This window comes from Neltuma alba, unplaced genomic scaffold (assembly GCF_004799145.2).
Source record: "Neltuma alba isolate B1F8T4 unplaced genomic scaffold, ASM479914v2 tig00011367_pilon, whole genome shotgun sequence".
NCBI classification, from domain to species: domain Eukaryota; kingdom Viridiplantae; phylum Streptophyta; class Magnoliopsida; order Fabales; family Fabaceae; genus Neltuma; species Neltuma alba.
The window spans coordinates 244,419-271,608 of record NW_021636064.1 but is presented as its reverse complement, the minus strand read 5'-3'; the positions used below and the strand labels follow the sequence as shown (position 1 = coordinate 271,608).

Here is a 27,190-nt window from a genome sequence, read left to right as displayed (position 1 = left end):
TAGACTGGGGTGAGAAGAAATGTTGGTAATCCAGGCATAGTACAACGAAGCAGAATAAATTGCCTATCAATTCTTATCGGGCAGACTTGTACAACGCTACTCCTCCAAGCTACTACCAAGCCGCCTAATCTGCCCACACTCAGTACAAAAGAAGAGTCATCAAAACCCAGTTGTGAAAGGAAACAAAATCTGGACGCCTCCTCACATCAAGTCTCAGAGAATTATAATCATGGGTTTAAGCCCAGTAAAAGCAATTTTCAGATTACACAGGAGCCCACTACCACGGCCCCCTTGAGTTCTAATAAAATATACAATCCATAAAATGGTTTTTTAGAAATAGGGCTGCAGCCCATTTAGCACGTATTACCAAATTGGGTCTCAGGTACCATGGACCCATTACTCTGCAAACTCGGTTTTCATTTTGTGATAGTGGCTTTTATTACCCAGCCATTTCCAAGGACCCTAATTTGCCCACTTCTATTCGATGGTTCACTAGGATCATGCGGCACATCAGGATTCTCTTGCTGGCATTTCATGTTGTCTTCATTTGATTCCTCAGCACCATTAAAATTTTTCATCGCATCATTGTTTTCCTCTAGGGGTAAATCCTGCTCATTCGAATCATCCCCAGTCAGCATCATAATCTCGTTATTTCTCACGTGATTATTGAACATCTCCCTCGTTCTTTTCTCTCGTTTTCCTCTGTTCTCAAGAGACGGTGGCCGCTGCATAACTGTTGGTGGGACCACTACTAGAGCTCTGTCTTTGGTCGTGTTGGGCAAATTTTGGTGCTCAGTCTTCTTTCCCTTTTGCCGACGTACGTAGTTTTTATGTGCACTACGAATCTGTACGACATCACCGTTATCCTCTACAAATAAAACATTTTCCTCCACCATTTTGATAAGTCAATTGGCTCCTCCACGTCAGCAAGTACGTCATACCTTGTTCCCCTCGTCTGTTGCCGGAAAGAATTTTCCGGCTTCTCTTTTCCTTTTCTCTGCCGGCGTTGCTTCTGCACTACTCTCCACTGTTCATTCCCATTAAAGGATTTTTCAGTAGCCTCTGTAATTCCTTGTTTCATTTCAACACTCTGCTCTATATTCCCACCATTTTGCATTGGTTCTTTCACTTTAGAAGGACAGGAACTAAAATGGTGGCCGTAGATGCCACACTATGTACATAGAGAATGCAATCCTTCACGTTCAATGTAGTATTCTTCTCCGTCCAGACATTCTAGGCCGATCTCCTCTTTTAATTTATTTGGGCTTTGCTCAAATTGACGGAATATGACTAGCTGACTTTTTTATATAATTGTTTTATTTATATTGAATAAAATTGTTTTGCATACAATTTTTCCTAAACATAATAACCTTTCGGAAATTAATTTTTTTTTTATTAACAATACTTTATACCTGAATATTGATATTAACATTGAAGTATAGGCTATAGCCGGTGTGGTCTTTATCCCTTTTATCTAAATTCAATATTTCAAATGGGCTATGGTATAGGCTTTTTTTATGAGTCTTTTTTAATGTATCTTTTTATTTTTTGGATTATATATTTTGACTTATTACCAACAAAAGGTTTCAAGATCAACTAAACAATTTATAATTCATAGACACATGATGAATATCCAACAAAAATAATCTTGCTATTTAGAACTTAAATTTAAAGATATGGGAACTCATAGATGGACAAAACCTACGAACAAAACATGAAGGCCTCTCTCAGAACATCCAAATAATATTGTAATTGAAATTTGGAAGAATTTCTTAATGAACAAAATCATTTATCCCAACGGTTGCCTCAGGCGAGCATCAAGATCAGCATTTTTTTTGTCCGCATCTAAATTTCTAGAAGCCATAACTGCTAGTTTCATTTCATACTCGGCTACTTCTCTCTGAATTCTATCTGTTGCCAGAATTTCCTCAGACATCTGCTCAAAACTTTCGTGGATGCTAGTGAGGAGCCTATAAACTTGCCGTCCCATAGGGTCTTTCTTTGCTTCCCTGCAAAATAAAGCATGCTCATTTACTTGTTGGGGACGTACAGAGCCATTCAAAATGATATATCAATAACATTTATAACTATTCCTTGGACGATCTGGCTTCTTTCTCCTCGTCTCTGTTCTGCTGTATTTTGATGCTTTTGAATTCTTCTTTATTCTGTATTTGTTCCTGCACATGTGTGTGGTTCTGCTGGCAACAATGAAAAATACATACCTAAAGATAATTTCATCTGCAACAGCATATGTTCGATGCAAGCGTTCTTGGATAGAATTACTCTCTAATTGAACCTCCCTAGTTTCTTTCAAGATCCGCTGAATATCAGCATCTTGTTTGCGACTATTTTTTGTGATCTCCTTGATTCGTTCAACATAGGATTTCCTAGACCCCACTTTTGGCTGCTTCCCAAGATCTGCAGAAAGTTTTGAATATTCTTCATCTCTGTCAAGAAGGCAATACGTTCTTAGAGAATGTGATTCTGTGAATACAGACATGCTACCAAAAGCAATCCAGATGGGAAAAGAAAGAGACTGGAAGCAGTTGAGAATTTTCTTCATCCACTAAATTATATTAGATAAATCCAGCGTAGTTAACACCATCGTTTTCCTAATTAAAGAATCAGATTCACAATGAATTCATGAAAGCAAGATGATGATAGATAAGAGCAAACCATACAACTATTAAGATTTATCAACTTCCAAAGCAAACTTGATACATTGTGAATTATATATTTTAACAGACAACAGTTTTATAAACTTCTAACATGTAGAAATTCAGGTAACCATTTGACTTATATTTTTCTAAGACATTATTGCTTGCTTTCCGGGAACATTTATTTACAGTTAGCTTTTCAAAAGTAAACTGAACTATTGATAGAAGTATACCGCTTTTGAATTTCAGACAAAATGGACTGCTCTTCCTGCTCAACTTCCTTCAACTGTTGGAGCATTTCCTGTGCTTCGGGAATGTTTGAAAATAGAGACTCCTGGAGACCTCTCCTTTTCTCTTCCAAAGGTTTTCTAACAGCATCCCTGCGAGATATATTGAAAGCCAGTGAAAACATGTTTTTCATTCCTTTCCATGGCAAGCAAGGAAATATCCATTTGCTAGCAACCAATAAAATATCAGTTTTATCCAATCAGTCGTCTGGAGGGGATATGAACTTGGAACTACTGTAAGCAATGCCAGCGCTGACACAGAATTAAAGAGAAACCTCACAGTAGACTTTTCTAGCAAATGCAGTTAGTTCAGTTCAGATGAATTCATATGGAAACCTACCACTCTGACTCTAACGTCAAAAAGGAATTCCTTTTAGATTGTAGTTGTTCATTGAGCTGGTCAACGTAAAAGTCAACAGAATGTTGGTCATTCAACACCATTTCAGCTGCTACAGTTGTCAGATCCAATTCTTGTTCAAGATGCTCTAGCTCTGAAGGCATTGCAATCAGATCATCTATCACTGCTTTGTCTTGATTTTGTACTTTCTCAGATTCAATTCTTGTCTGATAAATACATAAACATCAATAAAAGAAATCATCAGCTTAATAGGTCAAAATTACCTACGTGTCCTTCAACGAGATAAAATCTGTTATTTGGATTTGAATATTGTTTTGTTATCCACAGTTTATACTCGTTTGAGATTCATTAAATCAAGAAGTGAGAGCCAAATTATCGAAATTCTCCTGTTAAATATGACATTTACTTAAGATAAGTATATCACATCAGAATCTCTTTAGGGAAAGATACCTTTAGTTTTAACACTGGCATATCATTGCCAATATGAGCATCCGTTTCTTCATTTCCAACTGAATCACCTGTAGAATTAACTAGTCTTTTGCTCAAATCCTTCTCATTTGATGTATAAGTCAGTTCATCCTTGCTTAAATCTTCCTTGCTGGAGCTGGACAGATTAGCAGCGGTAGTTACATTGGTTTCTTTTGATTCGTAAGAAGTTTGGCCATCCAGGCGGATATCATCTGGCCTTTTAGATGAGCCTTCCAAAGAGCTTCTCAAGTTATAATCTCCTAGTTTGCTGTTATTTTTAGTGTCAGCAATTCTTCCTGTTTCAGAAGACTCAGAAATCCTCTGTGCCATGAACCTTGTCAAGTTATAAAGGTCCTCTTCAGATGGGTCCAGGAACTGCCGCAAGCAACATATACATTCTGTTTTTAAGCATAAATCCAGAACATAACTACATAAGAACAACAAACGGTAATAACAAAAAGGAGCCGATACACCAAATCAGTAACAATTAACAAGCATCACATCTATTGTAACACAAGCATGCTGCCACTAAAAAAGGGCATTATGTTCCTGTATCAAGGAGAAAGATGGACCAGAAGCATAATTGCAAGCAAAATAAATCAAGTAAAGTGGAAGCCCCTGTCATCAGAAATGACTGTGAAGACATTGCTCATAATTGTCCTATCCTAACAAAATTTTCCGGTGCATTTGCATTTGTTTTAAATTAATGAGAAAAAGGTATCTGATGCCCCAGTTCTACAGACGATGCAAAAGTAAGCTAAGCAGGATGGCTTCGCCAAAGGAGCAATTGCACAGCCTAATTTTGTACGTTAAAGATCATTTTCAGAGCTTACATTAAGATTCTAAAAATTCTTGTCAGACTTGTTATAGCAATATTCAAAGGGGAAACAAAGCAGCATAAATAAAATCGAAGATGGACTGCCCCTCAACTATCAACCTAAATTACCCATAAAAATTCCTACAAAACAAAACAACTGATATAAATAAACACATAAAAGACATCATATAAACAATCAATTACGCGTTGTTGTTTCAGTAACATCTAGCAAGGATTATTTTCTCATCAAGCAAAGATAAACCCTATAACTTCCTTCACTTTCCCTCTATTCAATTTACAAATTCAAAAGTCATCCCGCTCAATTTTTTTTCTCAGGACTGAAACAACAACACACAAAAACAATAGGGAACCAGAACTTACGCGCTATTCCCAGTCACGTACCTTGTCGAAGCTGATATCTCCTGCGTAACCCAGATTCCTAACTGCCGATGAGATATCCGTACAGATCCTGACGCGCTCTGATTCTGGTTCCGAAGGCAGAGAAATGGGGATTGAAGCCGAATCATCAATCGAGTTCAGACACTGAGCGCAGATCGAGACAAAACTACTAGGACTGAGTTCTCTAACGGGCGATAAACTCGATGGGATCACAATCCCATTTCTCTTCAATTTCAAGAAGATCTCCGGCAACTCTTCTTCCATGTTATCTCTTGGCTGTCGATTAGGCTTCTGTCTATTTTCGTTCTGGGAAATCTCCGTTTCACTGCTCGGTAATAGTTTTAATTAATATACAAGAATATTTTAAAAAAAATAATATTTATTTATTAAAAATAACTAATTTAACTAGTTTTTTCAATCTAATCAAATTAGTCAATTAATTTTTTTATTAAAAGCAGGAGGTAGTATACATTTACTCCTTCGGGTCCACAATATAAACTGCTTTGAGGAGAATGATTTGCGGTACAAAATAATGTGGAGGGTGTCAACAAAAAAAATAATAACATGGAAGGTAAGTAATATATACTACTTCTTATTTTTAATACGAGGACTAGTTAATTAATTTGAATATATTAAAAAATTAATTAAATTAATCATTTATAATACATAGGTATTATTTTTCTTAAAATACTCTTATATTAAGGACTAGATGTAGTATTTATTAATCTTATTCCTAGGATTAGTACTTAAATATAATTATTTGTATCTCTCTCTTTCACAAGCTTATTTAATCAAGTAAAGTTGAAAAAAAAAATTAAATTTGAGATAGATTTAATAAATTAATCAAAATGACTTATACTGTGAGCAAGGAGGAAGAATTTTTTTCCCCCATCGAAGGCTAAAGACAAGGAAAGTGAAACAGTGGCTATGAATAAATATTCAAGCCAAAATCTGAATAGATAGAAATGAAGCAAGGCGTAATAGGGGGAAAAAAGGAAACAAAGACGTGTTTTATAAAAGAAAGAAAAAGATGAATGATAATTTAGGCTTTATTTGGTTTCTTATTTTAAAAACAGTTTTTTATTTTTAAAAACGAGAAAATTAAAAAGCATGTTTTGTAATTTGACTTTAATTTAGTGTTTTTGAAAAGAAAATCTATTTTTAAAAACTAAAAAAATCAAAACAACTTTTAGTTGTTTGCTAATTTTTAATTTTATATTTTTTTGTTTGGGAAAATTGAGAGACCCTTCCTTCTATACTTAATGGCTTTTTCTGCATTTCAGAACTTGATATTTTGAAATATAATGTTCTTAAGATAATTATCCAAACAATTTCTTTATATATATATATATATCTAAAACTTATTTTAAGAAATATTTTATAAATTGTTGTGAGAATAAAAAATAAAAAACTGAAACAAACATGTTGTGAAACTCTATAAGTGTTTTGTTTTTTATTTTAATGTGATCCTAGAATTTAATCATTTAATTTGAATCAGACTTCCTATTATATCATAACTTTGTTTTGATTTAATTAGATCCATTTTTAATAAAAATAATCGGTTAATTTAAATTTGCAAAATTGGTCATCAGAACCATGCTGATTGTCACCTTGTTGACCACCAGAACCATCCATGTTTTGTTCACAACATAATCAACAAATGTAAGAAGCAGAAGTAACAAAAATGGGAAAAAAATTGAAAGGGTAAGCAATAAATAATCACGAAATAATAATACACACAATAAACTGATCGAACTATTGATTTATGCCTACTAATGATATTAAGGATTATTCTCTCAAATTCTTTCAGAATGATAATCTATAACAGTATATTCGTCATTTATTATTAAATAAAATTCAACTGTTTTAGATCGATTAACTGTGAAATGTAAGGTTTCGTCTAGGTCGAACCCAGGACCTCCTATAATTTTTTCATGCAAAAATAAATATATATAATATTTTTAATAACAAATACAAATATATAATAAATAATATATATAATTTAATATATTTTATATAACTTGATATATTATTATCTATTTCACTTTAACTCTTGTATTTTATTAAAAAATAACTAATAATTAATATTTTTATTCAAATACTTAATAAAATAATAAGTATGTTATATTTTTTATTTTTTACTATACTCATGATTACGATTCGATGGTTGTATAAAAATGAAACTGAGCAGGTGGTTACATAAAAGAACATTTTCTTTATGTTTGTTTTTTTTATTTTCCAAAATTAAAAAAATATTTACGTTTAAGAAAGAAGTGGGTTGTAGCCCACACCACTTTCAACTAGCACCGCACCGCTTTAAAGTATTTATATGCACTGTTTTAAAGTATCTATATTTATCGTTGCTATCCAAACTAATTTTGTCTCGCATATAAATAGATATATAATCTAATGATATGCATAAATATTTTAAAGAGATCATGTAACATCAGTTGTAATTAAGTAATTTGATAACTTTTTTAATCTCCTTAAATTAGTTAACTGAGTCTTATATTAAAGATTAGATATAAGTATGAAATACAAACTCACAAACGTATATTATCCACTGGCTGGTTTGGTTCGTAGAATTGATGAGAATGTAATGGTTGGAATTCAAATGAAATCTATGGCCTGTAGCAAGCAAATTAGGACGCTTCAACAAGAATGCACACCTCAAGTTTATAATTAATTTTACGTAAAGTAATATTGAGTTTTGCCAACATATTTTTTTACTTAATTAATCCTTGTATTCCTTTCATTTAGGATTCCCTTGGCTTTGAAAGCACTAAAGACGGCTGTATCCACAAAGGGTATTAATAATGCATAATCCTAGCAGTCCTACACCAGAGGTTAGACAACCTTGTTGTCTCTTTTTAGAGGTCCCAAGGACGTGTGTTGTTGCCAATGCTCTTATTTGTACTCAAGGGAGCACCATTCATTATCAACAAATTCAAGAAGATCAAGTAAGGGTTGCGGTAACTAATATTTGAGAAGGGGAGGCAGGTGCAGATGTGCTATTCCTACTACTAAAGTTGTGAAATTAGGTCAAGCAATAGAAACTTTCATTCTTGGCCTAAAAGACTTGTACTGAGAAGATAATACCTGCCATGGTAAGAAGTGCCTTGCTATATTATTCAAATTTTCTTTAACATAGACTTATAACACTTATCTTTATTTCCTATTTCATTAGGACAATAAGCTACTCACAAATTTCCCTGCTCGGCACAATTATATAAGGATTATAAACAATTAACAAGATCAATGTGAAGATGCTTGTAGGGATTGCACTATAAAAAAACAGCAAATTAGCGACGGAAATAAATTTCGTCGCAAATTAGCGACGAAATTTGCTACAGAATTTGTTCCGTCACAAATTTGCGACGGAATTGCGACGGAAATTCTGTCGCTAATTTTTTTTGACGGATTCCGTCGCTAATTCGTATTTAGCGATGGAATTAGCGACGGAATCTTTTTTTGTCAGACAATTCCGTCGCTAATCCGTCAAAAAATTAGCGACGGAAATTCCGTCGCATTCCGTCAAAAATTAGCGACGGAATTTGTTTCCGTCGCAAATTCCGTCGCAAATTTTAAGAAAATAAATTACTTAGGATATATATACAAGTAGAAAAATACTATTTATCATAATATATTTAAATCATTTAATTTTTATATAGAATAATTTATTAGATTTATTGTAGTAGTTATTTTTTGAATTTTTGAATAACAAGATTTTTTCACTAATTGTAAATGATTTCTTCAAATATATAAACCACATATACATATATAATATAATGTAATATAATATATATCTATATAACTAAATTGTATATCTTATTAATGTTAATTAAAAAATAAATTTAAAAATTATTTATGAAAAATTATTTATGATGTAAAATTCAAAATTAGTGTCGTTAGAAATTAAAATTATATTAAAAATATTTTTTAAAAAAAACATTATAAAAATAGTAAAACAAATATTTAAAAATTATTTTTTCATTAAAATAGTTATGATTAAAATTATCATATAGTATATTTTTAGTTTTTAATAATATATATGTATATATAATTGTTTGTGTAAAATAATATAATATATATTTAATTTTACATAATAAGTCAACAGGTTCATTACAGCTCAATTGGTAAAGCCGCACGTGCGCACGGAGGAGGTCCTAGGTTCAAGCCATAGAGAAGGCACTTTGAGAAGGGAATTATGTGGTGGTGACACGTGGCGCACATGTGGCAGGCAGAGATGAGGTGGCACGCACATGTGGCAGGCAGAGGTGTGACACGTGGCGCACACGTGGCAGTAGATGTGAGGTGGCAGCGACACGTGGAGGTGGTATTATTGATGACGTGGCAATTGGTAGAGGTGCCACGTGGCATTTTATTTTTTTTTTAAAAATCAAATTAGCGACGGATTAGCGACGAAAAAATTCCGTGGGTAATTAGCGACGGAAAATCCGTCGCTAATCCGTTGCTAATCAATTAGCGACAGAAGAATTAGCGACGGAATTTCGTCACTAATCCGTTCTGTCGCTAAATTCCATCGCTAAAACCATGTTTTTTTGTAGTGTTGTAGGTGAAGAAAAATCATATTCATTTGGATTTGACAATAAAATATTAGGAAGTTCCTATCTTTGCAAGAGTTGGACAAAGCATGAGTTCAATTAGCAATTATGTAATTATTTCATTTTATTTTAGCTTAAACTTCTAATTTTTATCTTTCACATGCTTACTAATTATTATCTTATTTCAATTTAATAATAGCTACTTCCACAACAAATGCGCATCATTTATGAAGAAAAGATATTATATGGATTTTATGCCTTGCAGCGGTACAGAAGAAATACAACTCACTAGATAAGAGAGTGAGGTATGTGGGTAATACAATTAGAGATACAAAACTACCTTATCGAGCACCAATTATTAAAGGGCAAGTAACTTAATTATATTTATTTATGCATGTTCGAATTGCTAAGAATTATTGGGGCATCCATCACTATATAAATCCCTCTCTATGTTGCAGTTGTCATTGGAGTTTGTGTGTTCCTTGTCCTATTGAGAACATCGTATAATGGTTTGATTCTGTGGGTCGTGGTCCAAACACTGAGATGAAAGGCATCTTCAACTCGTCAGTAGTTTAAAGTTAAATAAATTGATTTTTATTGCAAATTGCTTTAATAACTTGTGATTTTTATTACTTATAGGGCTTTAAAGACTTATTATATAACTAGTGTGAAGCGTGAAGGCAAAAATGGCACTACAAGAAAATGTTGGGTTAGCAGCGGAACATTTCTAGCGGTTCAACAAAACCGCTAGAAATTCCAACATTTCTAGCGGTTTTTAGAAAAACCGCTGCAAATTACTGACGGTTTGAACATTGCCCGCATATTTCTAGCGGTTACCACCTAACCGCTAGAAATTTAGAGCTAGAAAATTTCCCGGGTTTTGGCGGGAACTTGGCGCCAAATTTGTAGCGTTTATTTTCTAGCGGTTCAGGCCAATAAACCACTAGATACTGAAAATTTCTAGCGGTTGATGCATGAACCGCTAGAAATATTTTAATTTCTCGAGGAGTTTAGCAATTTCTAGCGGTTTATCTATAAACCGCTAGAAATTTCTAGCAGTTCGTGTAAAAACCGCTAGAAATTAATAGCGGTTTTTACACGAACCGCTAGAAATATCTGACCGTTAGGATATTCTAGCGGTTTTTCCATGAACCGCTAGAAATTTCTAGCGGTTCTTGGAAAAACCGCTAGAAATGCTTGGCCTATATAAACCCCCCCACGTTCACTTCTTCACTCGTTTTGGAAGCGAAGCTCTGTTGAATTTTCTCCACAAAACATATTCGAGTTCTGATTCAGTTGCAGATCCTTATTATCAGGTAAAAATAGTAATTTATTGATAAATAATTTTTATTTTATGTTTTATGTTATTTAATTTATTATGTTGTGGCTTATAAATAATTTTTCCTTTTTATTTTATTTATAAATAATTACTATTTGTTGTTATTAGGATGAGTCGTCGACACGGGAAGGACCCAGTTGATCCTGAGAGAGCTGGACCCAGTGAGGTTCATCATGATGCTGGTGAGCCATTCCCCAGCATTCATGACTACGATCTCAGCGAGGAGGATATCCTCAGTTTTATGGAGCAGGATGATATTGAGCGGACTGAGGAGGCTCAAGTTTACTGGGGATGAGCAACCCCATGCTGATGCTGATGACGAGGAGGAGGAGGAGGAGCAGGATCAGGGGAATGAGAATCCCCAGGCTGCGCAGCGTCCTGCTTCGAGAAGTCAGGCTGGTTTTGAGGTGGAATTTGTCGGTAAGTATTTATTTAACTTTTTTAAATTTTGATCAGTATTTAATTTATATAGAAATTGTATTAATTCATTGATATATAATTTATTTCTTAATTAAATTTTGCAGACACTGAGGGGAACAGGTCCTATAGGAGGCTGACAGCCAGAGAGCTGTCTATGATGACGAGCGGATGAGTGGTTGTGCCGCTCAATGAGTTGGGCCAACCGACAAAGAAAGGTGGCCAGTTGTACAACAAGTACGTGCGCCTCCTTGGTCAGCAGTGGACGCTGTTCCCCATCTACGTGCAGGACTGGAAGAAGATCACCTCAGATAAGAAGCAGCAAGGTTGGGAAATGATGAAGGTAATATAAAATTGTTATTTATAATTTTTTGTAATTTAAATAAATGATTATATATTTTGTTTTCAAATAATTTAATTATTTGATTATAATTTTTTATTTATTTAATTTGTTTGTTATTTATAATATTTTAAAAGTAGTTAAATGAATATATATTTTTTATTTAAATTATTTAAAAGTAGTTAAATGAAAATTATTTGTTATTGATTTCATTAATTTATTACTTATAACAATTTTAAATTTAGTTGAGTAAAAATATTTTTTCATTTAAATTACTTAATTGTTTAATTATTATTTTTTTGATTAATTTATATTTTATTTATAATATTCTTAATTAGTTAAAAACTAAATATTTTTATTGAAATTGCTTAATTATTTGTTTATAATTTGTTATTTAGTTAATTTATTATTTTAATCATAGAGTAAATTTATTCTGTGGGAGGAGTTGAGGGCTGACACGATCAAGAGGCTTGGGATGGCATGGAAGAACAGGAGGGCCGACCTGTGGAGGGAGAAGAAAGGTGACGGGACGAGGCCCCTCTAGGAGATACTGGCAGATGTACCTGGTGGAGTCCCGGAACAAGACTGGTCCAGTTACGTCTATTTTAGGATGACGGCTGACCAGATGGTATGATAATATTGTATTAATTATAGTTTCTTTATTTTTTATCCGACTTGACTCATTTAATTTAATTTTTTTACATTTTGTTTCAGGCTCTTTCTAGGAGAAATGCTGGGAGCGTCAGGCATCAGACGATACGTCATAGGGCTGGATCCAGGAGCTTTGCGATCACTTATGACGAGATTGTGAGTACTTGAAATAAATTTATTAAATATGTATATGTATTTAATTTGTAACTAATTATTTCTTTGATTTCATTTACAGAGGGAAAAGATACGGCAAGAGAGGGGATACACGGCCACTTATGGCGAGATGTGGCCGATGGTGTATAGACCTCGAGACGGGCGTGCGTTGGATGAGGTTGAGGAGATAGCGGTAAGTAATAAATTAAATATTAATATAATATCACAGTGTAGATATCATTATATTATAATTAACTTCTTTATATTAATTTTGGTAGGCACGGATGACTCAGGTCGATTCCGAGTTGCGTGAGTCTCAGGGGTCTGCCTTGGATCCCACCGCCTCACTTTTAGCGGGTCATGGCCGGCCGCAGCACCCTGGTCGAGTTAGCGGGCTTGGACTTGGATCTACATCGACTAGGTTGCCCCGCTCAAGTGGCGCTGGCCCTTCATATACTGCCGGGAGTTCTCAGGCGAGTGTGAAGCGGCCGGGTCCCTCATCCTCAGAGGAATTGCGAGAGGAGCTCAGACAAGAGTTTGAGGCCAGGATGGAGGCCAGGATCGTGGAGCGTGATCGTCAGCTGCAGGAGCGTGATTGTCAGCTCCAGTCGCAGCTTGACCAGCTCTTGGCAGCTGCTACGGCTCTGCGTCATGTGGTGGTCAGTATAGCTCCAAACATCTCGGTTCCTGAGATCCCCGACCTACACCTGCCACCAGTCCCGCCCCTACCCCCCCATCCGCCAGTCCAGTCCCAACAGGTTGAGCGGCCTGCCCACCCCCAACCGGAGGATCCAGAAGATGATCACGATGATGCTGCTTCTGCCCCTCACCCATGATTTATCTTGCTTTCATTGTATAGGATTTTATTAGAATTTTGATTTTATGGTTTTATATACTATTTAGATATTTATTTATTTTTTTACTTTATTTATTTATTTTCTATAATTTTATTTATGTCAAGTATTAATTAATATTGGATATTTATTTATTTATTACAACATGAACATTACAATTTATTAACACGTTAAACATGTTAATTAATCAAAATAATTCTATAATCATTTATTAATTTAATAAATATTTATTTTTGTAATGTTATTAATTTATTGCGCAGATTTATATTTAATATTTAAAAATAATATCATTTGTAGCGGTTCTAAAACCGTTAGAAAATTCAACCGAATTTCATTACAACGCGATCCTTTCTAGCGGTTTATGAAAAACCGCTAGAAAATACCTAATTTTCTAGCGGTTTATGAAAAACCGCTAGAAAATTCAAAAACCGTTGGAGACAAAATTTCTATCAGTTTGTAACCGATATTTTGAATTTCTAGCGGTTAATAACCGTTGGAAAGTGAAACTTTCCGTTAAAACCGCTACAAATTTGTAGCGGTTTTGTAACCGCTACAAAAAAATGACCTTTCCAACAGCCTCCTTTATAAGCTGAAGCACTCCAACTGAATTCCATTTTAACTTCTCTTTGAGCTTCTTGTGTCATATTTTCACGAAATTTGAGCATTATTAGTGATGGATAGGTCGTGGATCAACTTGCACCGGTCGACTCCGCAATACTTGGCTGGTCTAAACTATTTCTTGGATTTTGCTTTCGCCAATGCTGCCGTAAATGGTAAGATTCAGTGTCCCTGTCCTAAATGTAATTTCAAAAAGTGGCATCCCAAAGATATTGTTAGGGAACATTTAATCTTTAAGCCTTTTCCGCGAGAGTACGTATTTTGGCAACTACATGGGGAACGGCTAGATATGGGTGCTGAGTCAGTTCCAATGGGAGTTCGAGTGGATGAAGCCGATGCCGTGAATGATGCTGTGCGTGATGCTTTTGGTGTTCATGAAAGCCTGAATCCCAACGAAGATGAAGTAGAGGGACCTCAACCGGAGTTTCTAAGAAACGAAACTGCTCGGGAATTTTTTGACCTCATGACCGAAGCTGACAAGCCTCTTTATTCTGGGTGCACAAAGTATTTGAAGTTGTCATTCTTGGTGAGGCTGTATCACATCAAATGCTTGTGCGGTATAACTGACAAGGCGATGTCCATGTTGCTGGAATTACTGGGAGATGCTTTCCCCCAAGCTGAATTCCCTCCATCTTTTTACGAAGCAAAAAAGATTATTAACAAGCTTGGCTTGAACTATAAGAAGATAGATGCATGCCCAAACGACTGTATGCTATACTGGGGAGATGATGCCAACAAAGAGATTTGTACGAGATGCAAGATGTCACGCTATAAGTCGGTACGGAAGGGCAAGAAGCAAAAGAAGAAACCGGCCAAAATTCTCAGGTACAAATTATTACAGTGTGTTACTTGTTCCGTCTCTAAATATTCGATATTTGAAATTCTTAAAACAATTGATTATGTCATCAATTTTTTTAAATTGAGTCGATATTTAGTATTTAAATATTCGGTATTTTAAATTTTTAATATATATATTTTCTTAGATACTTTCCTTTGAAACCACGGTTGTAAAGAATGTATATGTCATCAAAAATGGCTCAGCATATGAGGTGGCACGCGACTGAGGAAAATCTAGATGGTAGGTTAAGGCACCCACGAGACTCGGAGGCATGGAAAGCATTTGATGCGAAATTTCCAGACTTTGCCAATGATCCTAGAAATGTACGTCTTGCATTGGCAACCGATGGTTTCAATCCCTTCGGAAACATGAGCACAAGTTACAGTATCTGGTCGGTGGTGTTAATTCCATACAATCTACCACCTTGGATGTGCATGAAGCAGAGCTCCTTTTTGCTTTCCATGATCATTCCTAGCAAGAAAGCACCAGGAAATGATATTGACGTATACCTGCAACGTTGATACACGAATTGATCGACCTATGGACGAATGGTGTTGAGGCATATGACTCACATGACAAGCAACTATTCAATCTCCGTGCAGCCTTGATGTGGACAATAAGTGATTTTCCCGGTTTGGGAACTTTGTCTGGCTGGAATGTGCATATTGGGTTGGCCTGTCCTAAGTGCAATTTTGATTCTGTGCCATGTCGCCTTCCACACAGTCGCAAGTGGTGCTTCATAGGACATCGACGGTTCCTTGATTCCAAGCACAGACTTAGATTGCAACGGATTCACTTTGATGGGAAACAGGAGAAGAGAGATCCTCCTGTTACTTTGTCTGGTATGGATATTTTGCGGCAGTTAGAAGATGTTAATGTCGAGTTTGGTAAGAGTGTGGATCCCGAATGATTGGGACGACGATCTCGTGGGACATCTGATACGAACCTATGCAATGGCGGAAGAGAAGCATATTTTTCACTCTTCCTTATTGGGAATCTAATTTGCTACGACACAGTTTGGATGTTTGCACATTGAAAAAAATGTGTGCGATAATGTGCTATATATGTTGCTCAATGAAGCTGGAAAGTCCAAAGACCATCTCGCAGCTAGAAAAGATTTACGGGCCTGGGGAATTTCTGAAGAGGCTTGGCCTGATGAAAACGACAAGTTTCAGTCAGCTAAATTCACCTTGACAAAGCATAACAAGGATATCTTCCTCTCGACGTTGAAGAACATAAAAGTACCAGATGGATATTCTAGCAACATCTCAAGGTGTATCGATCTGCAGGCTCGAAAGGTTACTGGGTTGAAAAGTCATGACTCTCATGTTCTTATGCAACAGTTACTTCCATTGGCCTTGAAAAACACACTTCCTTCTGATGTATCGGTGGTTTTGGTAGAATTATGTTCATTTTTCAAGAAATTGTGTGCGAAGGTCTTGATAGCGGAAGAGCTTGATCAGCTGCAAAATAAAATTATTCTTACACTTTGTCACTTGGAGATGATATTTCCTCCATCATTCTTTACTGTTATGGTTTACTTGACTGTCCACCTTGTTCGAGAAGCAAAGGTTGCTGGCCCAGTTCACTATCGATGGATGTACCCTATAGAGAGGTACTAGATTATCTTTTATTCTCGCCTCTTTAAATTTCACATTGTTCTTTCATTTACTCGTAATTATTAATGCAATTTTAACTTATAGGTACTTGGGAAAATTAAAATCATATGTTAGGAATAAGGCATGGCCTGAGGGGTCAATAGCAGAAGGTTATTCTGGAGATGAGGTCCTAACTTTCTGTTCGAGGTACTTTGATGACATGGAGACATCTTTTAACCGCCCGCATCGCATAGATGATTCTCCTCCTGGTCCTTCCACGTCAACTTTATTTCCTCCTGTTGGGAAACCAGTTGGAGGATATGAATTCTTCAGACTCACTCCTACAGAGAAACTCTAGGCACACAGACACGTTTTGATAAATTGCAGCCAAGTTGAACCCTTCATGCAGTAAGTATATATATCATATAAGTTCACTAACTTTTACACTTTATATTTGTTTCTTACTGACTCTTCTAACAAATTACACTTTACTATAGTGAGTTTAGGAGTTATCTCAGGCGTCAGCTACGGGGCCGTGCGCGTTCTGCTGACATTGATAAAAGAGTCCACAAAGAGTTTCCCAGTTGGTTTACACGTCGAATACGTAATGACAACAGCCCATACACAGATGAATTCAAAGCTCTTTCTCTCGGTCCGTTAGACCATGCACGAAGGTTTACCGCGTACAATGTCAACGGCTTCAAGTTCTGTACGGTTGGACGTGATCAGGGATTGCTCACACAAAACTCTGGAGTTTGCGGGACATTCGGAACGAGATGTTATGCTAGCAGTAGTGATGGCGATATGCGCTTTGGAGGCGTCACTTACTATGGAAAGCTAATTGACATTATTGAGTTGAGTTACCAGCTTTTCACGGTGACACTGTTCAAGTGCTCCTGGGCAAATACGACAACTTCACGGGGACTCGCTACTGACCATTTGGGTATCACCTCAGTTAATTTCTCTAGACTTATTCATACGGGGGCATCTGAAGATGATGAGCCATATATCCTTGCTTCTGAGCCACACCAAATTTACTATGTCGAGGACGAGAAACATAAAGACTGGAATATGGTCGTTCACCTCAAGCCACGGGATCTTTATGATATGGGTGATGGTGACATTATTTACGACAGTGAACCCTTCCAACCCTCGAATTTTGAAGACTTTTTTCCTTAAGGAGATGATAATTTGCCAATTATCAGATACACGTCTTTTCTTAAATTATTTAAATAATTAACTACTAATTACTAATTTTTTCCAAATACATTATAAATTTAACAAATTTTTTTAAAATGTGTTCTTTCAGGCCGGATGATGATGGAGAATAGCAGCATCCAAAATAAATTATTAAAAAAATTTTCCGTCCATAAATACATATGTATAAATTACAATTCGTACAGTTTTTTTAAAAATAAAAAAAATTAAATTTGTAGCGGTTACATAACCGCTACAAATTTATTACACAAAATTATAATTTGTAGCGGTATTAACCGCTACAAATACATATCTATAAATTAAAATTCGTTCATATTTTTAAAAAATAAAAAAATTTAAATTTCTAGCGATTAAATAACCGCTACAATTTTATTTGTAGCGGTTATTAACCGCTACAAAATACTAGGTATACGCCAGAAAATGAATAACAGCTACAAAATGCAATAAAACGCTACAAAAACACCGCTACAAATGTGTCGCTGATCCCTATAAATACCATATCTTCTCTACATTCATTTACTCCATCTCTTTTCTTTCCTCTCCTATTCTTCTTCATAATTCTCTCTTTTTTTCTTACTATCTCATATGGTGGTTTCTTTTTCTTTACTGTATGGTAAGTGAATTTTATTTCATAATTCATTGTATCTTTTATTTGTTTTTATTTAAAATTTACTAACATATTTATTTCTCCTTTTCTTTCAGATTTTTCTGCTTCACACTTGTCATACCCTCCTCAAATACTCCTCAACCTAATACTATAGGTTCAATATTACAAAATATATCATCTTCAATTCAACTATCTTATTAAATATTCAATTCAATTATCTTATTAAATTAAATTCACTTCTTTTGACACACTCATAATTTAATTACATATTGTTTATTACAAAATTTAAATATATAAAATGTAACATATAACTAATTATACAAATTAACAAAAATTCTTCAACATAATTTATTTAATGGTATTTAAAATTATAATATATGAAAAACCATAAATTTTTTTCTGGCACGGTAAACATTTCTAGCGGTTCCAAACCGCTAGAAATATTTCGTCAAATTTAAATTTTGCGCCAAAATTTCTAGCAGTTTTAACCGCTAGAAACTTTTTTTGCCGCCATTCCAACAATTTAATTGGCGGGAAAATTTAATTTCCCAAACATTTCTAGCGGTTCTATAACCGCTAGAAATTTCGGCGCGAAATTTTTAATTCCCGGCAATATGGTTTAGCATGTTTCTAGCGGTTATAAAACCGCTATAAATTTTATTCCGTTGAACATTTCTAGCGGTTACAAAACCGCTAGAAATTTTTTCATTTACACATTTTCTAGCGGTTAAAAACCGCTAGAAAGTTTCTAGCGTTTTGACCATGATGTGTAGCAGTTGCCATAACCGCTAGAAATTTTTTCTTGCGCCTGGTTTTCTAGCGGTTTTTTTAACCGCTACAAATTGTATTTGTTGCGGTTAAAACCGCTAGAAATGTTTCACTCTAACCGCTACAATTGACATATTTTTTTGTAGTGTGGTCCAACAACTGGATATATCCCAATATAAGTAGTTTGAACTCAAGTCTTTTCATTGATTACAATCACTACTTATATGCATTTGTATTGTACCATTTTCATTTTTATTTGCAGTGTCCTAAGCAACAAGGATTAACAAAGTACGGATATTATATTATCTGTTTTATGTTTGAAATTATTGAGAGTGGATGTACTAAAAAATTTGAAGAGGTAAGAGAAAATAATTTTAGTTTTGTCATAGTTGTTCAATTTTTAAATTGAATTGTTTCTTATTTATATTTCTTCATACATTTGAATTTATTCATTTCTCAATTTATAGATTTTTGATAATGACTCCTCATACACCAACGATGATATTGATTTCATCCGAGATATTTTGTTACAACAACTTCTTCATGAATGGTGGTCTAGGGAGTGATATAGAAGCTTATGTTTACAGATAACTTAGTCTGTTTAGGTTATCAATTTTAACTTTTACACTTTTTGGTTTTTGACTAGTTAATGTATTGATGACTTATCTTGATATGATGGCTGGATATATAACTTGCCAGATAAATTGCTGAAAACTATTGTTGTTTTATATGTTGAAAGTGCAGGTTATGTGGCAAGAAAGCTACTCAAGAAATGATTTTTTTTTTAAATGCTCATTCACATCTGTTGCTAGAAAAAAGGAAGTGACAACTATGAGCTTTTACTTCTGTTCCTAAAAAACAGAAGTAAAAAGTCACACTGTTTACCCCTGTTCTTCAAAAACAGAAGTAAGAAATCCCCATATTTACTTTTGTTTTGTGAGAAACAGAAGTAAAAAGTTCCCATATTCACTTTTGTTTTGAAGAAACAAATGAGAATAGTGTTGTTATTCCTGTCCGTTTCTCCAAAACAGAAGTGAATACAGGGACTTTTTACTTCTATTAAAAAGTCTCCATATTTACTTCTGTTTTGTGAGAAACAGAAGTAAAAATTCCCCGTATTTACTTCTGCTTTGAAGAAACAGATGAGAATAGTGTTGTTATTCTTGTCTGTTTCTCCAAAACAAAAGTTAATACATGGACTTTTTATTTTTGTTTGGAATAGAGGAGAATAGTACTTTTTACTTCTTCTTTTTAACAAATGAGAATAACATTACTATTCTCCTCTGTTCAAAACAGAAGTAAAATGGGAGTACTTTTTACTTTTCTTCTTTTTATGTCCTCGACAAAACAAAAATAAAAAGTTATCCAAAACAGAAGTAAGAGGTCCGTGCTGCAGTAGTGGGTGATCCTGATGGGCATGTTTAGTATGAATTTAGATTTTTGGACCAAAAAGAAATAGTATGAATTTAGGTAAATATATTTTTATATATAATTAAATATGAATAGATATAAAATGACAAAAATATTCTTATCAAACAGGAAATTCCAAACCCCCAGTTTTTTTCCTTCTTCCTCATTGTCTTCGACCTCAAGTCGTTGGAGGAGGATTATATGGTTGAAGAAGGAGGGTCGCAGGTAGCGTTTGGGCGGCAATGTGGATGGGATGGTCAAGTAAAGAAAAACTATGGAGGAGGTAAGGGTAAATAATAATTTTTTTTTATATTCTCAAATGCTGTGGACTTGTAATCTTTATTTATATGTCGTAGCAATGTAATTCTTTTTATATTATATAAGGTAATCTCCATTACAAAATGTAATTCTTTTACATTACATAAGGCTATAATCAAACATGTGAATTAATCATTTGCATTAGGATTACATCTAATCCCTTTCATATGATCAAACAAAACATGCCTTAATTCTGAAATATTTCCAAAACAAAATATTAGCCTATTTCAAATAAATAAATATTGAGTTCATGTACACTAGATAAAATATTTTTTAATAATTTTACTTAATGTGTTTTTTTTTGGTAAAGCACCAAAGTATCCCCGCTCAAGTAGTGGGAGATTAATCTCTCGAGACTTACATAGGCTCAATTATGGGGGACTATCCTTCCAAGCAAGCTAGCTCCATTCCCATCTTTTAGCAGAATCAAACTCAGGTGATAGTCAAGGGACACAAACCCTCATCCATCTATGTCAACATGAGTTGGTAATTTTACTCAATGTTTAGCGTAACACTTATGAATTTATATTTAGTGCTGGTTATTTTATGTACTATACGTTGGAGTTAATTTTATGTCATTCCCTATAATAAGTATTGAAATAAAAATTTGTAAATATAAGAATTCGGATATAAATATTTAAGAGGCGCACAGACACGCATATACCAACAATGACAATTAAATAAAATTATAGGACGAAAAGTAAAATACACACGCACACATACATAACACGAACACAATCATCTAAGATTTAGCACTGGGATCCTAAAGAGGTGGTGCCATGTTTTGTACGATGAAGGGCCACCCGAACGGCACGGATATTTCAAGCTTGACTCGGCGTGACGCAAAAGTAGCAATATAATTAACAAAAGTGGGTCGACGTTGCAATATTCACACAAAGCATGAAAAGCAAGCCGTTCCATTCACCATGGGTTTCTATGCGTTATATATTGGGTAAATGTGGATCCAATATTCTAATCCTTTTTTTAAGGTGTGTTCACTCTCCTGATTTCTTTTATGGTGGATCCAGTACTTTAATTTTATTTTTTTATACATTTGGTATCTTGATATTATTTTTTAGTTACATCTTGCATCCTAAAAATTAGGATGCTGAACGCACCATAAAAAAAAAAAAAAGGATGTTGGATATACATGAGAAATAAGATTAGGGTACCAGATTCACATTTATCTTTATATATTATGTTATATCAGGATTAATAAATTCTGTTTATAATGCACTGAAATTAAACATGCTATGTTAATTTCATAAAATAATTAATAAATATTAGAAGAAAAATAATAGTTTTTTAACATTCTAATTTGTAAATTTCAAATTTTTTTAAAATCACAAAGAACAAATTGAAATAAAAAAATTCAATAAAATCATAATTAGGAGTTTAGGATCCCCTTGCTTCTTGTCGTATTTGTAATTAAAATTTAGTTTAACATAACATATATTGTAACCTAATTTTTTTAAAGATTTATTGACCCAAAAATACTTTTCCCTTTTTTTTTTTGAACTACAACAAAATGATATATTAAAATAAAGAGTTCAAATATTACAAACAGTCAGGTAACCTATATTAGCAACATTAAAAGAAAGAAAACTAATTTTAGAAATTACATCAATATGGTAAGAGGGGAACTTATAAGTGAGAGAAAAGATTTCCTACCGAGGGATGGATGTAACATTGGAAGAGAGCATTGGAAAGTGCAAGAAGCATCTATCAACACAGCCGATATGAAGACGAGGCTTCAGATGAGGGGTCAAGATACTAGAATTAATGATCTAAAGTGCAACTCGAAGACATTTAGAATGAAACTCAGTACCAATGGTTATACTTCTTTTAAAAAATTCTTTAATACGTTGCCCAGAATAACAAATTACTCTCTGGCATTAAAGAATTCTGCTCATTCTTTCACTGAATCGATCATCACCTAGAGGTTAATATTCCTTCACTGGGTCCATGCAGGCGTGGAGCTTCATTTAAAGCTTCATACTCCTTAATGAGTTCCTCTTCTAAATCATCACTAAGAGACACATATTTAGGATTGGCTCTTCAACAAAATTGTCGCCAAAAGGAATATAATGTTTTGTTTCGGCGTACCTAATAGCCTCTTGTTTCATTTTTAATCGTAAGAAAATTATTACAATTATTTTAAAATTTTAACATATAAAAATAATAAATAGATGCATTGAAAACGTTTGAAATAGATTTTGGATTGCGCAAAAATAGGCAAATAGTATATCAAGATGAAGAACTTGAATTTAGGAATTTATAACAACAAATTGAACCTCAAGCAGATGCCTCACGCACCTTTGCACACACTCTGAATCAGAGAGAATTAAAAAATACTTTGAAAAATAAAAAAAAGGTTAAGGTGTGCTTAGTACCCTAAACTATTTTCTCAGATGCGCCTAATACCTTAAAGTAATTTTTGATACATCCAGCATCCTAAAATAACTTTTTTTTACCAGAACATCCTATTAAAATGGTGCGTCTTTATCCAGACTAACAGAAACTTTTTTTTTAACCGATAACCGCATGAGTCAGCTCAAAATTGACCCCCAGAGTGATGTTCCTGCAAACACCAGCTGAGGCAGTAGGCGAAATTGGCCTTGTAGTATTCCGATGCGGTGAGGACCGAATCGGAGCTCCTCGACGACGACGCCGCCGCTGTCCACGTGGCAATGACCCTCGACCTCCTCTACCTTCAAGGTTCCATGGCTGCCATCTTCTCCAAACTCTGACACTCCTCTTGTCTTCACAACTTCATCTTCCATTTCATCTCCGCTGCCTCCAAGCCTTCCTCCTCCTCCATCCTCAACCACACTCTCTCCACTTCCTTCCCTTCGTTTTGAAATCTATCTCTTTGATGATAGCTTCGTCTCCGGCCTCATCTCCTCCTCCATACGCTCCGCCTTGGACTGCCCTCTCAACTATGCCCACAATTACCTCACCAACCTCCTCCCGCCGTCCGTCCGCAAAGTCATCTACTTGGACTCCGACTTGGTGAATCCTAACCGTGTTGGAACTACATTGACGTTGGGTCTATGTGGGACCCAAATGGTCATTTAACTGGGAGATTTCTTGCCACTTTATCATTCAAAGGACGGTTAGGATTTCATCTGATCCAAAAATACAATTGATTGCATATATGTCGTCGTATTGGAATAGAGGTAGATGACGTTGCCAAGCTCGCCGCTCGGCTCTGATTCGGTCCTTAACACTTCAGAATACAACAAGGTAAGTGGGAGAGTTGTAGAAGCAAGGGGCCTATTTGAAGCGAAAAGTGGCGGTGGTAATGGTGGGATGGAAGAAGAAGAAGAGGAGGCAGAGGAGGAGAGAGATGAGAAGGGGAAGAAAAGGAAGGAAAAGACATGACGGGACTGAGAATGGAAAAGAGGGGGGGAGGAGGGAAGGGATTGAGAATGAAGAGAGAGAGAGAGGTCAATTTTGAATTGAGTCATTAACTCGCTAAGAGCAAAAAGAGGACTCTCTGATAGTGCAACATGCCCTCTAGGGTGTGACAGAGAGGAGAGTGTCTTGCACACTCTGAGGGACTGTAAGCGAGCGAGAGAAGTGTGGATGATATTACTTAATCCTAACATGCTACAAACTTTCTTCTCTTGTCATTTTCAGGAATGGCTTCAATGGAATACATCGCGTAGTCCAGGGAAGGCACGCTTCCAGCAATGGAACTAGACAAGGATCTTTGCTTATGCTTGCTGGCTCATCTAGAAGTTTAGATGCAGACAGACCTTCGAGGGTAGCACAGGATCAAGCAACGAAATATTCCAGCAGTGCATGTTCCACCTAATGGAAGAAGTAGCGCGCAGGAGACTACATCATCAGATTTTCCCCTGGATGAAACAAGTGAATGAACGATGGCAAGCTCCCCCACCTGGGGTGGTTAGACTCGATGTGGATGCATCAGTTCGCGACAATCAATATGCAGCATGCGGTGGAGTGATTCGAGATGAGAACAGAGACTGGATCATGGGATTTCAAAAGCTACTTGGAACACATCCAATCATGATAGCAGAAATCCTTGCCATTAAAACAGGTTTAGAAGTATGCAGAGATTTGAAATTCACACATGTGCAGGTATTTTCTGACTTGTTGGAGGCTGTGAACATCCTGATGAGAGACAGTGGGACACAACACCCTTTTCGTGATGAGATTGAGGCCACCCGACAGCTTTTATATGAGAACTGGAATTTATCAATTCAATATGCTGATAGAGAGGCCATAGAATGCGCAGACTGTTTGGCCAAGAAAGCGCATGATGTTGATGGACAAACTGTCCTCCTACCAGATATCCCTTCATATTGTCGAAGTAGAATTCTGCTAGATCCACACCATGTTGTAGAGGGATCGAATGTCCATATGTAAACCTCGAAACCATCCTTTCAAGCTAATGCTTGCCTCTTGTACGCAAAAAAAAAAAAATGAATTGAGTCATGGTTAACAGTCAAGTCAAACAAAACATTTCTGTTAAAGTAAGATATGGGTGTATTATTTTAATTATTTTAAGATGATAGATGCATCAAAAATTATTTTAAGATACTGGATGTACCTGAAAAAATAGTTTGCGATATTGCGCATACCTTAACTCTTAAAAAAAACCCGCTTTGCCCACTTTTCTCGAACACGGTGCATGTACATGTGCGTCGACGTGCAAATCTCTAGCAGTAACTTTTGTTGGTTGGCCCCACAAACAATTTTTTATTATTTTTTTCTTCAATAAAACTGTACCTACTCTTCTTCTAACATGGTTATTTTGAATCTTATCTTTTAAAACATAAAACAAAAAAATTTAATTGAATCAGTGCTATCCAAAATCAATTTTAATCACTCATATTTCTAAATGATACTCCTCTGATGCTTTATATAGAATCTAATTACTGAATTGATCTTGATCTTAAATAAAAGACCTATTTATCACATTTAGCAATTCCTTTTAAATTACCCTATTGATATTCTCTCAATTATAATTAAGTAGGACATGGATGGAGGATATTAAGAAAGATAATTATGGTATTTTAGAAAAAACATGTCATGTTTCTTATAATTAACTAATTTATTTAATTTTTTAATCTAATTAAATTAGTCAAATAAATCTTATATTAAGAAAGAGAAAAATAATGGTTATATGAACACAAATGTAGTTCAAGGGCGGACCGTAAAAGCACGGTCCCGTATTTAAAAACATGGACCGCCTCATTGTGGAGCCCAAGTTAGGTTGAGGACGGGCCAAGTCTTGAAGTGCCCTATATTATTAGGATGCCTTTGTTACCATGTCTTTAATAATAAAATTTAATACTCTCATCCTAAATAATGTAGAAGCTTTTTAGTGGGTTCCCGTATATTAACAAAAGAGGTTATTTGGACTATTTACTTTAAATTATTCAAATTAAAAAAATGGCCCATTAAATCTGTTAATGTATAAAAGTATAATACAAAGCAGGAGTTATTGACAGCACGACATGTGGCGTCACCTATGAGTAGATAAATGTTCTTTTTTCCTTAAAAAAAAGGCCACATTTTTCACTCATTTTCTACCCATGTTTCTAATGGGAGATAAATCTATTTTTTAAATAATTTTTTGATTAATTCAATTAATTCTGAATTATTACGGAATTTATTGAAGTTATCCCAAATAATGAGCCTTTTTTTTTCTATTTTTTTGTAAAAACCAAGATACCCTTTATTTGCAAATATTTTAAATTGAGAAATGGAAATAACATGTCTATTAAGTTATATAAATAAAATTATATAACTTCTCTAATCCCGAAAATCATGGCATATACACTGGCCATGATATATGTTCAAAATTTGAAATTTTTATTAATTTGATAGTATTTTTTAAAATTAATTATGCTTGAAATTTAATTTCGGTCAATCTCTTAATGTACTGAAAATAGTATCCTATGCCTTAAATCTAAACTATTGTTTATACCTAAAATATTTATTATTTTTTGTTTATAAATTATTCTAATTCTAATGGAAAATTATTTAATTTTTGATATTTAGAATTAAAATTTGTTTTAAAATAAAATAAAACATTAATTTTTAGAAAAACAATCAATGTCTTTTATGAATTAGCTTAATAAAAAAAAAGAAATACAAGCTTAAATATATTAGCTGAGATATTTTGTTTATTACTATTATGAAACTTTAACAATAGGAACTACTCAATTTCTTAATATATTGAATAGTCAACCTCTTTTATATGTTATACAATATTTGTCTATTAGTAATGATCTTAAATATTGAATTTCCTAATTATCATTTTGATAATCAACATATTTTATTTTTTATATTAAATACCTAATTCAATCTTAACTCCGCAAGGTCTATGGATTTCAGGAGGGAGCAACCAGTGTGTGTCTTGTGTTTGTGCATGGTGGGGGATGATTGTCACATCCCGGATTTTGGGCCTAGAAATACTAAAATTAGGCTGAATTGGGAGGCTACTAGATCCCTTATGGCAGGAATCCTAAAGAT

At 34.6% G+C, this 27,190-nt stretch overlaps 2 protein-coding genes across 2 annotated transcripts; one reads left to right on the top strand and one right to left on the bottom strand.

Annotated features, from left to right (window-relative positions):
• Positions 1–1,656: 1,656 nt before the first annotated feature.
• LOC114712504 (coiled-coil domain-containing protein 22-like) lies at positions 1,657–5,252 on the bottom strand. The gene is made up of 6 exons (XM_028897050.1): positions 4,990–5,252; positions 3,753–4,145; positions 3,285–3,508; positions 2,891–3,037; positions 2,223–2,447; positions 1,657–2,009 (listed from the first exon to the last, which is right to left on the bottom strand). The coding sequence occupies exons 1-6, from the start codon at positions 5,248–5,250 to the stop codon at positions 1,790–1,792; spliced, it is 1,470 nt and encodes a 489-aa protein (XP_028752883.1). The 5' UTR covers positions 5,251–5,252; the 3' UTR covers positions 1,657–1,789.
• A 19,247-nt stretch (positions 5,253–24,499) lies between these two features.
• On the top strand, positions 24,500–25,075 carry LOC114712503 (uncharacterized). Its single transcript, XM_028897049.1, has one exon. The coding sequence runs from the start codon at positions 24,500–24,502 to the stop codon at positions 25,073–25,075; it is 576 nt and encodes a 191-aa protein (XP_028752882.1).
• Positions 25,076–27,190: the final 2,115 nt, after the last annotated feature.

Coding starts and splice junctions, on each gene's coding strand:
- LOC114712504 (XM_028897050.1), bottom strand. CDS start 5,250: ATGGAAGAAGAGTTGCCGGAGATCTTCTTGAAATTGAAGAGAAATGGG. Junction 3,509..3,752: donor TGCCAGTGTTAAAACTAAAG/GTATCTTTCCCT, acceptor TGTATTTATCAG/ACAAGAATTGAATCTGAGAA. Junction 2,448..2,890: donor TTGTCTGAAATTCAAAAGCG/GTATACTTCTAT, acceptor CCTTCTTGACAG/AGATGAAGAATATTCAAAAC.
- LOC114712503 (XM_028897049.1), top strand. CDS start 24,500: ATGGAAGAAGTAGCGCGCAGGAGACTACATCATCAGATTTTCCCCTGG.